This window comes from Mchenga conophoros, linkage group LG11 (genome assembly GCF_057382185.1).
Source record: "Mchenga conophoros isolate Kocher_MC1m ecotype Shallow Benthic linkage group LG11, M_conophoros_male_GT1.1, whole genome shotgun sequence".
Lineage (NCBI taxonomy): Eukaryota > Metazoa > Chordata > Actinopteri > Cichliformes > Cichlidae > Mchenga > Mchenga conophoros.
This window is the reverse complement of record NC_140536.1, coordinates 30,538,204-30,555,580: the sequence shown is the minus strand read 5'-3', so window position 1 is coordinate 30,555,580 and position 17,377 is coordinate 30,538,204. Positions and strand designations below refer to the sequence as shown.

General features: G+C 42.5%; 2 protein-coding genes across 2 annotated transcripts; both read left to right on the top strand.

Moving 5' to 3' along the window:
• Positions 1-152: 152 nt before the first annotated feature.
• On the top strand, positions 153-1,651 carry LOC146564559 (formyl peptide receptor 2-like). Its single transcript, XM_085290387.1, has 2 exons — positions 153-186; positions 579-1,651. Exons 1-2 carry the CDS (start codon positions 177-179, stop codon positions 1,649-1,651), a joined length of 1,083 nt encoding a protein of 360 aa, XP_085146513.1. The 5' UTR covers positions 153-176.
• A 5,606-nt stretch (positions 1,652-7,257) lies between these two features.
• Positions 7,258-9,660, top strand: LOC146564558 (formyl peptide receptor 2-like). Its single transcript, XM_085290386.1, has 2 exons — positions 7,258-7,291; positions 7,684-9,660. Exons 1-2 carry the CDS (start codon positions 7,282-7,284, stop codon positions 8,775-8,777), a joined length of 1,104 nt encoding a protein of 367 aa, XP_085146512.1. The 5' UTR covers positions 7,258-7,281; the 3' UTR covers positions 8,778-9,660.
• The last annotated feature ends 7,717 nt before the right edge of the window (positions 9,661-17,377 follow it).

The following is a 17,377-nucleotide window of genomic DNA, read 5'->3' as shown; positions in this document are numbered from 1 at the left end:
AGTGTGTTCTGAGAAATTACTGTTTTGTTATCTGCTCATTTCTGTATTTGCATACTGATTCATCTGCAGCTGCAGAAACTGAGAGGGAGGAGAAATCAAAGACAGAGAGCAAGTAGAAGCAGCAACTGATAGAGATCAACTTACAACCACGGCAGACTCTCTCAGCTAAAAAGAGCATGGGGACGGGTAAGTTAATTTAGTCTAGACATATATTACTATTTCTCTTTAAGCAGCAATATGTGAAAGGTTATTTGAGTTCTTGTTAAACTGTTCAAAATGAGCACTCATACCTGTTATTAATTATGTTATTAATCACAAAAGAAACTGAGTTAGATAAATGCAAATATCAACTTGCACACAGAATTCTGTATGTGCATCACAAAAGTAGAAGCTAGTATTGCATAGAACATGTGTTGGAGCCAACTATGAAAATGCATAGCTGTATTTTGTTAATTAAAAATTACTTAATTTGTATAATTTGGCAACAAATGTAATGAAATCCTCTTATTTTATCTGTTCATATAATATATTGTGGAAACATGATTTGTTTAATAAAACATTTTCTTTTTTGCTTTCAGATAACATCACTTTCAATGCAACTCAGTCACCTGAACAAGATGCAGCTTTCACACACATACAAACAGCCTCCATTGTCATCTACTGTGTGATATTTATAGCTGGAACTCTGGGCAATGGCCTTGTTATCTATGTGGCGGGATTCAAAATGCAGAAAACAGTCGACTCGGTTTGGTTTCTCAACCTGGCCATAGCTGACTTCCTCTTCACGGCCTTCCTTATTTTCTCGATCATTTCTCTCTCTCAGAGTCACCGATGGCCTTTTGGAGAATTCATGTGCAAGCTCAACACCTTTGTGAGTGTAGTCAACATGTTTGTCAGCATCTTTACTCTGACAGCCATGAGTTTGGATCGTTGTCTGTGTATCTGTGTGGTGGTGTGGGCACACAACAAACGCACAGTCAGCAAAGCTCAGCTTATATCAGCTGGGATCTGGGTCATCGCTGGCGTCTTCAGCACTCCTTATGCCACTTTTCGCACTGCATCAGTGGGGAACGGAGGGGAAAGTTCCTGTGGTTATTCTGCAACAATCAAAGAACACAAATTGACTCTCTGCATTTTTCGCTTTGTTATGGGCTTTGTGATCCCATTCCTGATAATAATGATCTCTTATGTGTCCATTGGTATCCGTGCAATGCGCATGCCGAGAACAAGGAGACGCAGATCTCGCCGGGTCATTTTCTCCATCATTTTTGCATTCTTCATCTGTTGGTTGCCTTTCCACACTTTCAATTTCATAGAATTGAAGTTAGAGCTCCAGGGGATTGTTAGAATGTATGGTCCTCTGACTGTGAGTCTGGCTTTTCTGAACAGCTGCTTGAACCCCATCCTTTATGTTTTCATGTGTGAAGAATTCCAGAAGAAATTTCGACAGTCCATTTGTTTTGTACTCGAGAGTGCACTGGCAGAAGACCATTTGTTATTTCTGTCCACCCGCTCCATGTCATCAACCTTTTCAAAAGCTTCCCAAAAATCAGACACTACTGCCACTTTAGATCGGATCGACCCAGCCATTTATGAAAACATCCCAGAAAGCACAGTAATCATCACTGAGGGGATTCCTAGAACTGAATAAGAGTGCCCCACCAGACAATGAATTTTGAAATGAATCATTGTTTTTTGTTTTACAAATTTACGCTCATGCACAGACATACACAATATTTCCAAAAGTGTTTGCTTGTCTGCCTTCACATGTATATGAACTTGAATGAAATCCCATTCTAATGTATAGTGTTTAAGATGATGTCAGCCCACCCTTCAACTCATTGAGATGTTTAGGAATGTGTTTACCATTCTTCCAGAAGACCACTTGTGAGATTAGACAGCGATGTTGGATGAGAAGGCCTGACTCGCAGTCTCGACTCTAATTCATCGCAAAGATGTTCTATTGAGGTCAGGAACCTGTGCAGGCCAGTCCAGTTCTTCAACACCAAACCCGTTCATCCATGTTTTTATGGACACAGTGCTTTGTGCATTCTTGCACAGTGATATTGGAACAGGCAGGGGCCATCCCCAAATTGTTTCAAAAAATTTGGGAGGATTAAATATTCATTAAAGTTCCTTTCACTTGGCACAATGCAGTCAGAAAATTACCATTCTCCTGGCAACAACCAAACCCAGACTTATCCATCAGATTTCCAGACTGAGAAGTGTGTTTCATAACTCCAGAGAACCATCAAACAAACTCCAGGGAGTTTCTTTTTTTTTCTTTCATGCTGTCAATTTCCATGATTTGAAATACCATTATGACATTTCATTTTAAATTACTTTCACTTTTTTGTATGTATGTTCCTAACCATGTTTAAACAATATGCATCATACTCTTACACGAGAGCTGTGTCTTTTTATTGATCATTAAGGGTTTTTTGATCAACCTGTTAATAAAAACATGCTGATGTTGTCTGCATGACAAAACTGGCTTACACTCTGCATACTCTTCTTTTATTTCACTGGATATTTATAAGGCTGTATACTTTATGCCACAGTGTAGTATTGAACACACTATGCAAATTGAAAAATAAAAGGAATCCTTATTTATATATATATATATATATATATATATATATATATATATATATATATATATATATATATATATATACATATATATATATATATATATAAATCCTTTAAAATTATAACCAACAGATTAACACATTAGATTTTTGTAGGCTATTAAACTATGAAATACAGTCAAAGAACTAGAGATAGCCTCCGCTTATTATAGGTTTGTTATTGCACGGATGAGCTGTGCCCTTCTCAATTAGGACTTGTGGTTGTTGCAAAATCAAAATGGTATTGCCTCACTATTCGTTCTGAGACTAAAAATAAAATTAAGTCAAGAATTATTTTTTTTAAAAATGGCTACTAAACACATTCTTCTTACACAAGGATAGATGTAGAACTGCAAAGCAAAAAATAAATACCGTAATAGGTATGATGGCTCCGGCCTTGTTATTGATTGGTGGGCATGTTTTTGTTTACTATTTTAATTTCCTCATTAACCGCTCCTCCCATCCACTGAAAGAAAACCTGTTTAGTATACGGTTTATATTACATTCTTCTTATAAGCAGGACAGAGGAGAGAAGAAAAGGTGCGGAGTGTCATGGTCCTGCGACCATGACTCAGTGACTTTGTGTTTGTGTTCTTTTTTGTTATTATTCTCTTTATTATTCATGGGCTGTTTTGGGATGGTTTGTGTTTTGGGATTTTAGATACTGGGTTCTGGGTTTGTGCTCCCTCTATTGGTCCCTGGTGTTAGTGTTCCCCTGTCTCGTCAGGTTAATCAGGTCCAGCTGTTTCCCCCCACCTGTGTGTGATTTCCCAGTGTCTCTCTGTGTACTTATAGTGTGTGTTTTCCTCTGCTCCTCGTCGCGTCGTCTGTGTTCATACCCGGTGAATCCCCTGCGTGCTCTCCCTGCTGTTCTACTTTCATGTTCAGGTTTGCCACTCCCTTTGTGTAGTTTCTCCCAGTTTAGTTCGTCCTTAGTTCTGTTTGCCATCTCCACTTTATGTTCAGTATTGTCAATAAATCACCTTCACATCTAAGGAAGCGCTGCGTTTGAGTCCTCCTTTCCACTCTTCACACGGCCGCTGCCCCGAGCCGTGACAGTACGACGCGACCACAAGATGGACCCAGCAGCGCTTAATCCGTCCAGGGAGCTACGGGAGACGCTCATCGATGCCACACAGGAGCTGATCGACCTGTGGCTGGAAAGCCCGGGTGGCACGTCCCAGCGCGCTATAGAGAGGCGGCTACAGCGTCTGGTGACCGGTCTCCCGTGGCTTCTGGACTCGCTCTGTTCGTGGGAGCGGGAGTTTCTCCTTTTGGACCTTGGACTTCACCCCCCGTCTGCATTTACTTTCGAGCAGCCCGAGGCGGTGAGTGAGCGGGATGCATTGGCTTCCCCAGATTCCGGGACTTTGTTTTCTGGGGCTATTCAGAGCGGGATGGGAGACTGTACGGGTCGCTTACCTACCTTCGTGGTAACAGATCCTTCGCAAGTGGGCGTGTACAAACCCTCTGGAAAACCGACAGACTCTGTCTCTGCCGCTCCCTCCGAGCCAGGACTGTATCGTCATTCTCCGGCTCAGTTCTGTGTCCAGCCACAAGCTTCCAGGTCTGCAGCTCAACCGTTAGCCTCCCTAAGGGCACAATTACCTGTTCTGCCGCCGCTCCAGTTAGCCACTCAGCCACCACCACCGCTAGCATCGCTACAACCCATAGTTCAGTTAATGGCTGAGTCACAACATTCATACTGTTTTTCCACCGCTGTTTCTAAGCAGGGAGATAAACTGTTTCACTACGGACCTGTTCCCCAAAAGCTGGCAACATTAGAGACTATTGCTCACTCCGGGGCTTCCCCAGAGGCTGGGTTACTGCCCTCAGCTTACTCTGGACCCCTGGAGGCCAAGATGCCAGCTGTGAACTGCACCGGGCTGTCACTGCCTGAGCAGGGTCAGTGCTCTGCGCAGCTGCAGCCCTCCTTATGTGTGCCAGAGGCCCACGTGCCTACTGGTTTTGTTTCATGTGTGCCAGAGGCCCACGTGCCTACTGGTTTTGTTTCATGTGTGCCGGGGGCCCCGGTGCCCACTGGTTCTGCGGCTGTTTTCGCTGGGGGGCCCGAGGAGCCCGTCCAGCTTCCTGTTTCGCCTGCTGGGGGGCCCGAGGAGCCCGTCCAGCCTCCTGCTTCGCTAGCTGGGGGGCCCGAGGAGCCCGTCCAGCCTCATGCCACACTGGCTGCCACGTCGGCTGGGGGGCCCGAGGAGCCCGTCCAGCCTCCTGCTTCTTCGGCTGGGGGGCCCGAGGAGCCCGTCCAGCCTCCTGCTTCGCTAGCTGGGGGGCCCGAGGAGCCCGTCCAGCCTCGTGCCACACTGGCTGCCACGTCGGCTGGGGGGCCCGAGGAGACCGTCCAGCCTCCTGCTTCGCCCGCTGGGGGGCCCGAGGAGCCCGTCCAGCCTCCTGTTTCGCTAGCTGGGGGGCCCGAGGAGCCCGTCCAGCCTCCTGCTTCTTCGGCTGGGGGGCCCGAGGAGCCCGTCCAGCCTCATGCCACACCGGCTGCCACGTCAGCTGGGGGGCCCGAGGATCCCGTCTGGCCACCTGTGGCTGCTTCTCCACCTGTGGCTGCTTCTCCACCTGTGGCTGCTTCTCCACCTGTGGCTGCAGCGCCGCCTCCTGCAGTACCATCACCTGCAGCGCTACCACCTGCTACTGCCACGCCTCAGCCTGAAGCTTCATCCTCGCCTGGCCCGGCTTCATCCTCGCCTGGCCCGGCTTCATTCTCGCCTGGTCCTGGCCCGGCTTCATTCTCGCCTGGTCCAGCTTCGGCTTCATCCTCGTCTGGTCCAGCTTCAGCTTCATCCTCGTCTGGTCCAGCCTTCGTGTCTGCATCCTCGTCTGGTCCAGCCTTCGTGTCAGTATCCGCATCATCGCCTGCAGCGGCGTCTTCGGCATCCGCATCATCGCCTGCAGCAGCGTCTTCAGCATCTTCGCCCGCTGCGGCCCCGGCTTCCGTGCCTTCGGCCTCGCCTGGCCCAGCCTCGTTTGGGTCTGGAGCTAAACGGCCGTTTTCTGGACCGCTGGCTAGGCTACTGGCCGGGCGCCAGTAGCCTAGCCTAGCCTAGCCAATGGCGGCCGCCATTGCCTGAGCGGCCGCCGTTGCCTTCCGCACGGCCGGCCCCGGACCCTCTTCACCTGAACTGTTCCATCCTGGCCTCCTGTGTTATCGGGCCCCAGGCCGGCCACCTGAACTGTGTTTTGGACTCTGCTCCCCTGTGAGTTTTGTGTACCTTTTTTTTTTTTTTTTGGGACTAACAACCCCCCTGGTATAAAGTAACAAATTTACTAAGAAATAAGAATAACTGAATATGTGATTAAGAAAAAAGCAAAACTAATAAATTAATAAATAAACAGAAGAACATCATAAAAACGCACTCCTGTAACGAGCTGTCATTTAGGATGGCACCGTGGTAGTAGAATCGTGAAATGGACACTTGTGGCAATGATTCTGATATATGACAATTTATGTCATCTTTTTCAATGATATTACTGAAGTCAAGTACTCGGTGCAGAGTTCAGAAATTACAAAAGAAATAGCAAGATCGTATCAATAAATTATAAACAAACCACTATTAATGCAAATGATTACCCAGTGCCATGTGCAGAAAGTAATGATATACATGGTCAGAGGGCCCGGTGGCGCCAGTGTCCGGCAGCCTCGCCTCTGTCAGTGCGCCCCAGAGCGGCTGTGGCTACAATGTAGCTTGCCATCACCAGTGTGTGAATGTGTGTGTGAATGGGTGGATGACTGAATGTGTAAAGTGCTTTGGGGTCCTTAGGGACTGGTAAAGCGCTATACAAATACAGGCCATTTACCATTTACCATTTACATAGTACTGGTATACACTGTTAAATGCATGACCACCGAGAAAAATCAGCTGCTTGAGACATATGGTATTCTATTATTTGAAAAGTGTCCTTGGGCACCTCTACTTAGTTCTATCTGAACATCTAGATCAACCAGATAATTACAGCTAATGTGCAAACACACAGAAACTTTCCAACACGTGTGCAGGAAGCATTACTGTGTTTTTAAAGCACAGCTAATGCTAACAAAGAAGCAAAAGCATATTTACATTTTTTCCATCTCTGCACCAGTGACTACTTCCATACAAAATCAATAATATACAGTTTTACTGTTTGCATCGACACTTAATAACAACAGTCTTTGCCAAACAGCCACTTTAATGTTATTTGGTGAATCTTTATGCAATAAACTCTTACATTTTTAGCACTTCTTTGTCTTTTGTGTTCATCTGATAAGCCAAAGAGTGTCTGTAAGGGTGCATGAATGTGAGTACAGTGCAGCACAAGAACGATGTAGCTAACCACGATCGGTGATTGTCTACAGTGATATATGTACAACATTGGCACAATATACAGATATAAATAATACTCTTGTAAGATTTGTCCAACCTTTTGAGCGTCATCACAAAAATGTTCATTCAGTTCAGGCAAATGTTGTTGCATTAGCATATTCTGAGGCGTTACTATTAAATTATCTGCTCATTTCTGTATTTGCGTACTGATTCATCTGCAGCTGCAGAAACTGAGAGGGAGGAGAAATCAAAGAGAGAGCAAGTAGAAGCAGCAACTGATAGAGATCAACTTACAACCACGGCAGACTCTCTCAGCTAAAAAGAGCATGGGGACGGGTAAGTTAATTTAGTCTAGACATATATTACTATTTCTCTTTAAGCAGCAATATGTGAAAGGTTATTTGAGTTCTTGTTAAACTGTTCAAAATGAGCACTCATACCTGTTATTAATTATGTTATTAATCACAAAAGAAACTGAGTTAGATAAATGCAAATATCAACTTGCACACAGAATTCTGTATGTGCATCACAAAAGTAGAAGCTAGTATTGCATAGAACATGTGTTGGAGCCAACTATGAAAATGCATAGCTGTATTTTGTTAATTAAAAATTACTTAATTTGTATAATTTGGCAACAAATGTAATGAAATCCTCTTATTTTATCTGTTCATATAATATATTGTGGAAACATGATTTGTTTAATAAAACATTTTCTTTTTTGCTTTCAGATAACATCACTTTCAATGCAACTCAGTCACCTGAACAAGATGCAGCTTTCACACACATACAAACAGCCTCCATTGTCATCTACTGTGTGATATTTATAGCTGGAACTCTGGGCAATGGCCTTGTTATCTATGTGGCGGGATTCAAAATGCAGAAAACAGTCGACTCGGTTTGGTTTCTCAACCTGGCCATAGCTGACTTCCTCTTCACGGCCTTCCTTATTTTCTCGATCATTTCTCTCTCTCAGAGTCACCGATGGCCTTTTGGAGAATTCATGTGCAAGCTCAACACCTTTGTGAGTGTAGTCAACATGTTTGTCAGCATCTTTACTCTGACAGCCATGAGTTTGGATCGTTGTCTGTGTATCTGTGTGGTGGTGTGGGCACACAACAAACGCACAGTCAGCAAAGCTCAGCTCATATCAGCTGGGATCTGGGTGATCGCTTGCGTCTGCAGCACTCCTTATGCCACTTTTCGCACTGCATCAGTGGGGAACGGAGGGGAAAGTTCCTGTGGTTATTCTGCAACAATCAAAGAACACAAATTGACTCTCGACATTTTTCGCTTTGTTATGGGCTTTGTGATCCCATTCCTGATAATAGTGATCTCTTATGTGTCCATTGGTATCCGTGCAATGCGCATGCCGAGAACAAGGAGACGCAGATCTCGCCGGGTCATTTTCTCCATCATTTTTACATTCTTCATCTGTTGGTTGCCTTTCCACATTTTCAATTTCATAGAATTGAAGTTAGAGCTCCAGGGGATTGTTAGAATGTATGGTCCTCTGACTGTGAGTCTGGCTTTTCTGAACAGCTGCTTGAACCCCATCCTTTATGTTTTCATGTGTGAAGAATTCCAGAAGAAATTTCGACAGTCCATTTGTTTTGTACTCGAGAGTGCACTGGCAGAAGACCATTTGTTATTTCTGTCCACCCGCTCCATGTCATCAACCTTTTCAAAAGCTTCCCAAAAATCAGACATTGCTGCCACTTTAGATCAGATCGACCCAGCCATTTATGAAAACATCCCAGAAAGCACAGTAATCATCACTGAGGGGATTCCTAGAACTGAAGAAGAGTGCCCCACCAGACAATGAATTTTGAAATGAATCATTGTTTTTTGTTTTACAAATTTACGCTCATGAACAGACATACACAATATAATTTGCTCGTCTGCCTTCACATGTATATGGACTTGAATGAAACCCTCATTTATTCATGTAATGAATTTTACATCAATTGCTAATGAATTTTATTGCATTAAATGTTTTTTTGTTTTTTGTTTTTTTAAACTTTAAACTCTTTCACAGAAATATAAAATGTCAGCTTGTTAGTATGGTACTTATCTATTGTTGCACAGACAGAGAATATCCCACTATGCTTACTATATTTACTTATAATAGTAAGAAAGAGGAGTTACAATTTTAATTAGTCAGAATACGTTAAAACTTATGCGTGCTGCATCTCTGCATTAAAATTCACTAAAACTATTTAACAGATGAATGGTTTTTTTGTGTTGTTTGTTTTGTTTTCTGTTTTTTTACTTTGATGCTGTCATTTTTCCATGATTTGGATTTCATCATTAAATTAATTTTAAGTGACTTTTATGTTAGAAGGTAGATGTTGCAAAGCAAAAAATACAATAAATCATTTTTTTTTCGTAATTCTTCATGTCATGGCCTTAAGATACAGTTCATATGTTGTTTGGCTACTTTTTGGGAAACATTTAGCTTTCAAGCTCTAATCCTTGGCATTTTTTCATCGATAAATACATGGGAACAAATAATGCTAATAAAAAGGTGCCAAAATTTATGAATTACAATAGTTTATTTGCTTAGTTGGCTGTTATGTGTAGACACCGAACTGGTCTATCCCTTAAGTTAGTTGCAGTTTTTTTTTTCTTTATTGATTCATAGATCAGTGTTAAATGTGTTACGAAAAACATTACTCTGAAAATGGTTAGAGACTGAATGAGTAAAAAAGCAGCCCATGTCTAAAGAAAACTATTGCTCGAGACCCCTTCAAAAATTACAGTAATGTATTCTGACACCATGGAAACAAAATATAAAGAAATGTATAAAGAAAACATGCTAAATAGTCAGTTTTCTTACATTAACTATTCAGTATGTAAACAAAAAGATGCAATAGTTTACAGTTCAAGGAGCAATGTGCTGAAGTTAGTATGAAAATGTTGTTTATTTTCTTTTTCTGTTTTAAAAAAAATTGAATTATGACTTTAAGGTCTGAGATTAGAAAAGATGTACATCCTTGAGATTTAGCAACATTTAAAAGCCTTCATTTCAGTTACTCTGTATTCAAGTATATTTTTTTAAATATGCAAATAACCTTTTTTGAGATTTTTTTTAAATACGTCATTAGGCCTTGGGGTGTGGAGTGCTGTCTTATTTTCTTTCTTTCTTTCTACCATTTCCTGAGAGAACATGATTGTCAGCTCAATAGTCCTACAAAGAATTAATGGTGCCTCTCCAGACAGTAATGCACCACCATACCATCAGAGATGCAGGCTTTTCAACTGACTGCTGATAGCAAGATGGATGGTCTCTCCCCTCTTTAACCCAGAGGATGCAAATGTTTGCATGTTTTCCAAACACAACTTCAAATTTCAATTCGTCTGAATACAGAACAGTTTTTGACTTTGTCTCAGTTCATTTAGTTCATTTTAAATGAGCTTTGACCCAAAGAAGATGGAGCATTTCTAGATCATGTTAATATATGGCTTCTTGAGAGATGTGTGGAGATACTGGACTTTTGAAGAAACTTGCCCTGTGGAATCAGGACCTTCACTATTGTTGAACTTGTGTTTGGATTGTTGTTTCACCTTCATACTGTAAATAAAGTCACTGAACATTATCTGAGCGGTTCCTTGAAAACATTTGCAAATGACAGCATTCTGATTTTTTCTCACATTTTGCACAACATTCCAACCTTTCAAGAATTGGGTTTGTAATTGCCCAAGAATGTAACACTGCCCATTATGATAGCTGAATATATGGTTTATATCCCTCATTTTAGCTTTCCAGTTATATGCAGTTCTGTCATCATGAGTAGTGCACAGGTGTACCTCAGACTGCCCACAACAAAAGGCCACCCTGGAATGTGCAGTTTTGTCTCACAGCAAAATGCCACAGATGCCACAAGCAATGAGGGAGCGTGCAATTGGCATGCTGACAGCAGGAATGTCAACCAGATCTGTCGCCCGTGCATTGAATGTTCATTTCTCAACCATAAGCCGTCTCCACAGGCGTTTCAAAGAATCCAACCGGCCTCACAACCGCAGACCTCGTGTAACCACACCAGCCCAGGACCTCCACATCCAGCAGGTTCACCTCCAAGATCGTCTGAGACCAGCCACCCAGACAGCTGCTGGAACAATTGGTTTGCACAACCAAACAATTTCTGCACAAACTGTCAGAAACCGTCTCAGGGACGCTCAACTGCATGCCCGTCGTCCTCATCGGGGTCTTGACCTGACTCCAGCTCGTCGCCGTAACAGACTTGTGTGGGCAAATGCTCACATTCGATGGCGTCTGGCACGTTGGAGAGGTGTGCGCTTCACGGATGAATCATGGTTCACATTGTTCAGGGCAGATGGCAGCTGAGAATGTCCCAGTTCTTGCATGGCCAGCATACTCACCGGACATGTCACCCATTGAGCATGTTCGGGATGTGCTTGACCGGCGTATACGACAGCGTGTACCAGTTCCCACGAATATCCAACAACCTCGCACAGCCATTGAAGTGGAGTGGACCAACATTCCACAGGCCACAATTGACAATCTGATAGACTCCATGCGACGATGTGTTGCACTGCATGAGGAAAATGGTGGTCACACCAGATACTGACTGGTTCTGGGTCCCCAGACCCCCAATAGCGCAAAAAACTGCACATTCCAGGGTGGCCTTTTGTTGTGGACAGTCTGAGGTACACCTGTGCACTACTCATGATGTCAGCATCCTGATGTGGCACACCTGTGAGGTGGGATGGATTATCTCAATATAGCAGATGTGCCCACTACCACACATTTGGACTGATTTGTGACCACTGTTTGGGAGGGATGGTTATATTGTGTATCTGGAATGAATTTTAGGTCTCTACGTCCATCCCATGGGGAATGGGAGCAGTAACAAAGGTGTTGCGTTTATATTTTTGTTGAGTGTATATTTGGGGGTTGAGAGTTCCACAGGTTGGGAGCAGAGCAGCAGAAAGCTCTGCTTCCCATGGTGGTGAGGCGGAAAGAAGGCACAGCAAGCTGGATAGAAGAAGAGGATTGAAGTGAGCGGGCAGAAGAGATAGTGCTTAACAGGTCAGGAAGGTAGGGAGGAGCGAGGTTATGAAGGGCCTTGAAGGTGAGCAGAAGAAGTTTGTACACTATCCGGAATTTCACACGGAGCCAGTGAAGTTCCTGGAGAACAGCGGTGATGTGCTGGCAGGAGGGGGTTCTGGTAATAATGCGGTCAGCGGAGTTTTGAACCAGCTTACTTAATAATTGGTAGCTTAAAACATGTTTTTAAGTTGTTTACTCGTAAAAATTATGTTCCTCCATTACTTTTTCCACATTATTTAAAACGATTTTAAGTGTTATGTAATTAATTACAGCAATTACAAAAAAGTTAAGTTAATCTGCTGCTCTGCTCCCAACCTCTTAATCATTTTTTAAGTTAAAATATTAAGTTGCTGATTTTCTTCATTGTTATCATCATTTTAGCTTTCTCTTATTTTTGTTAGCTTTCAATGGCTACCAAACTTTACAAGATCTTGCATTTTTCTTTTACACAATACAGCAAACACCTTTAAGATCAATGTTACACATGTAGAATTCCAAACAGTTAACAATTTTTGAAACAGAGTCAGCATCTTTAACGTAATGCTGGCTCATTTATCAGCACAGCTCTCTGAGGATTAAAGATTGGATAGGTGTTAAGGACAGTTGTAAAGGTTTTACAACAACTGCCAAGGCACAATTTGTTGAATATAATATCAAAAACAGCTGGGTAGAAAAAAGAAAAAAAAAACATTTTTTGTCTTCTGTTTTTTGTCAACACTATCATTTTATTCCAATGGACTTCCAAGTACAAAGCAACACAATCTGAATAAAATCTCTTAGTGCTCTAAAACAAGTGACATCTTTAGAAAATACTGTTCTTGGGACTTTCCACTGGCTCTCAGTCCATCCAGGTCAAGGAACAGCTTCTGAAAACTTCAAAAGTATATTTTAGATCCATGCAATAGCTCAGATTGAGAGCATATATTATGCCCACGAGTAACACACAGCACCTTGGGAAATCCTGGCCCTCCAGGATTTTTGTTCCTTCCACCAGGAAGCAGAACGCACGGAGGCACAGTTGCGGTGAAGACAGTTTATTTACAGTGAGGGGGAGGTATTTACAAGGACAAAATATATACAGTGTATTAATCGGGACGCGGAGCCAGGACGCATTTACGCAATTTACGCATTGTTCACTCCCAACTCGGTTTGGTTTCTCAACCTGGCCATAGCTGACTTCCTCTTCACGGCCTTCCTTATTTTCTCGATCATTTCTCTCTCTTAGAGTCACCAAATGGCCTTTTGGAGAATTCATGTGCAAGCTCAACACTTTTGTGAGTGTAGTCAACATGTTTGCCAGTATCTTCTTTCTGACAGCCTGGATGTCTGGATCGTTATTTGTCCATCTGGGTGGTGGTGTGGGCACACAACAAGAGGACAGTCTGCAAAGCTCAGCTCATGTCGTGGGCTTTGTGATCCCATTACTGGTAATACTTGTCTCTTAAGTGACCATAGGCATCCGTGCAATGCGCATGTCAATAACAAGTGTGGAAATATTAAGCAAGATAGATGTTGTTGCTCAAAGGTTAAAAGAGCCAGGCATTGAGGATATGAAATTATGTGTAGGCTAGTGGAAATGGATTTTATTATGACATATATACCTGTATACACTAGATATGTAATCATAATTACTCAGATAAATTCTGTGCAATCATATATACTATGCACACTTACAATGAAGTGTCTTATATAGTGGAGTCACTGTGTTAAGCAATTAACCTGCATGTTCAACTCACATGACCCATATATTTAGGTCAAATATATCTACCACTATATGAATGAAAAAGTTTGTGCCACTTGTTGTATGAATACATGCTGATCAGTACTGTTTGAAAATGTAACAGTGAGGATCAGTAAGAAACCTTTGATAGTGTTATGGCCAACTGTGACTAGTCTAACATAGGGTTAATTCAGCTTGGCACTGCTAAAGTATGCGCATCGGACCCCTTCTCTGCATCCAGCTGCATTTAACTGTAGTGCTTCACTGCGTGTTCAGCCCTTTACATGGCTGTACAACAGCCGTTTAGATGGCTGTACAGCAAAAGCAGTGTTGGGATTCAGAGATTCTTTTATTGCTACCATATAATCTGCCTTTTGGAAGCCAAATGTGCCAGAAGGCCTGCAAGGAATAGTAATTCAAAGGGTTTATTCTGTTTTTCATAACCCTGTCACCATCTTCTTAGGTCCATGGAACATACTGCTTAAAGCCGAGAGCCCGGGAGGCGTATTCTATCTGGTAATCAGGGTGGACATGTCAGGAACAGATTCGTTTGGGGTAATTAGGGTACACTTAGTTTACCCCAAAGCCTGAGTCACACTTAAAAACTCAATGACAAATCTAACTGATAAACTAATAATCTCGCACCAAACACGATAGGGCAAGCGGAGAATGCCAATTCATTCATGCCAAAACAAGATAACTATACATGTTTCAGGTTTTCTACAGATAAAGTAAAGTACCACGTGGGAGAAATCGACCCTACTTGGTGTGCTGTCACACCCACGGGAAGAACCACGAATAATGTGAGTGACCCGAGCACATTAATTGGAACATGGGCAAGAAGTGGGTTGTATTATTATTGTGGGCAAAGCACCCTTTTGGTTCGTGTCCCAATGGGAAGCGTAGGGACATGTGCAATGGTGCGACTGGGAGCTCCACTCATACTGATTGGAAATCAGGTAAAGACTATTCAGCAACACAACACACGTACCTTAGCAGCCAGACATAAGAGACACATTTTGGCAAAAAGAGGGACCCAGGGTATACATGCATATGACCCCCGGCTAAACTCTCCGACTAGGATAGACTCCATAGGAGTGCCCAGGGGAGTTACAAACGAGTATAAGCTGGCAGACCCAGTAGCTTCAGGGTTTGAAAGTATATTCCTTTGGATAACGCCTAATAAGAATGATGACCGCATTAACTACGTTCATTACAACTTGCTGAGACTCTCTAGCCTTACCAGGGACGCCATGGAACAACAATACTGCCCCAGATGGCTCAGTAACCCGAGCTCTGGAGGGCCTGAAAATTTGTCTAAAACCATGCATGAGCACTCAGGTATTGAAAACCCAGTGGGGTCCTGGGTGGCATCCGTGTTTGGACAATGGAAAGGTGTGGCTATATCAGTGATGTGCTCATTGGCTGTATTTTTGGGAATATTGGTCATTGCTGGGTGTTGTATCATTCCTTGTGTCAGAGGATTGTTGGTAAAGATAGTGGCGAGGGTTGCGAACCCTGGCTGGGTTGAGGGCATCTACCAGATGAACCTGGCACCCATAGAGTGGGGCAGGGAGTGATACAACATGAAGTATGGTGACATTCCTGTTGGAATGTCAAAAGAGGGAATGTTGGGATTCAGAGATTCTTTTATTGCTACCATATAATCTGCCTTATGAAGAATGTATTAATAACATGTTTCACAGTATCATTTATCAGTAATATTTCCTGCAGGGTTTATAAAATTGCATTGAATATGTCTGTCATCACATTGACCTTTCTATTTTTACAGGTTGAGTTCATTCTATACACAATGCATGAATGTGCTTAGTTAGAGTTGATGTTCCATTCTAGAAGGTTTTAAGCTTCACTGGTGAGAGTGTCCAGATGATACATGCTGAGGGGAGATGAGAACATAGCAGGTTAATTGCATGCACGCTTATGATACACATATTAATCTACTAGCAGGTCTGAGCGAAGGCCTAAGCGTCTTCTGCTTCAGTTTGAGACTGGCTGCAAAGTACTCTACTTAGTGATTAATGACGAGGGTCCATTATTAGCTCTCAGAGATGCTGAGACCTGAAGTTATTACCCTAAAAGGCAAGTAATGTAGAAAAGGGAAGTTATATGTCGGTTTATGGTTATTAGAAGTGTACGTGATGTACCCTTGTCTGCACGGGTTGAACTTTTGCCCGTCTGTCACCATGTATTTTTGAACTGTATTGACGTAGGTGTGATATTTTATCCTATAAAACCAGAACCCATTGTATTTTTGTCAGAGCAAAACAATTCGTATGCTGACGGTTGGCTGTTCTCCTGTGATAATAAAACTCATCGTTTGATTGCACTTTTCCGGAGCCTCCGTCGTTTGTTGTCTGGTCTGAAGTTGATCGATCTCGCAACAGCAGGCGGCCCTTTAAAGCCCTCCCCATTGATGTGGAGGCGGGTAGTGGAAAAGTATAAATGTAGCTCTATTAAGAGGAAATGCTTCAGAGATTCCTTGGAGCATACTCTGCCAGGCCTAGAGTGTGACATGGGTGATCTCCATATGCATATGCTTTGCTAAATAATGGGTTGAAGTTGAACTTTACTGTCTGTGAATGACTATTTGCCAACAAAGAATCGGGTGAAGCCAGCGTGCTTTGAAAGTTTGCATCGCACATGTTTTGGAGTCAATTGTGTTTATTTTTTACAGCTGAGTAACAAAAGGATCAGAGAAATCGAGAGAGGATCTTGACACAAGGAAACCGAATCATTTTCTCCATCATTTTTACATTCTTCATCTGCTGGTTGCCCTTCCATGTTTGCAATTTTATAGAATTGAAGGCTATGACTCACCCAGATCTTCATGGCATTGTTAAAATTCATGGTCCTCTAACTGTGAGTCACACTATGTAAATCATACTATGCACAAACCACAAAAGCATCTGTTAAAAATTAAAATTAAAAGCAAAAAGGAAAAATTAATTCGTAAAAAAACATTGAGCACATTAATACATTAACATTAATGGTAGACCAATAAATGAGGAAATGCAGGAACCCTCAGCTGGGTCTAGGTATCTGCCTGCACACTGTTAAGGTTCAAAATTGAGGAAGGGTACACATTTTGGGTACATGTCTTTCTCACCTCGGGACTGGTTGTTTCTACATTAAATTAAATTATTTTGTTGCAGAAGTTGAAATGTTTATGCACTATTATTAGTAGTAGTAGTATCTGGGAGATGCTTTTCTGCCAGATCGATATATTATATTATAGAGGGTGTCATGGCTATTGGATGGATTCACGCGCAGAGTTCTTTGCAAACAAAAGAAGACAATTTATTTACAACAGGGAACAACTCAGTGCTATATATATGTACAGTGAGTTGGGAGGGGGGTCCAGGGCTCAAGGGAGAAGGGATAATCCACACACACTCACTCCTCTTCAGCCGCACACTCTCCAAAACTCCACTCATGCCGCCACACACAGAAAGGGTCCATAATCTGCTCCAGGAGGAGGGTATCTACACACAGAATTCACAGGGAGATTGATTGATTGATTGATTGATTGAATCTTTATTTTGAACATGTTGAAAAAGTACAACAAAATAGAATTAAAAGAGACAAATGAACAAAGCAAAACAAAAGGCAA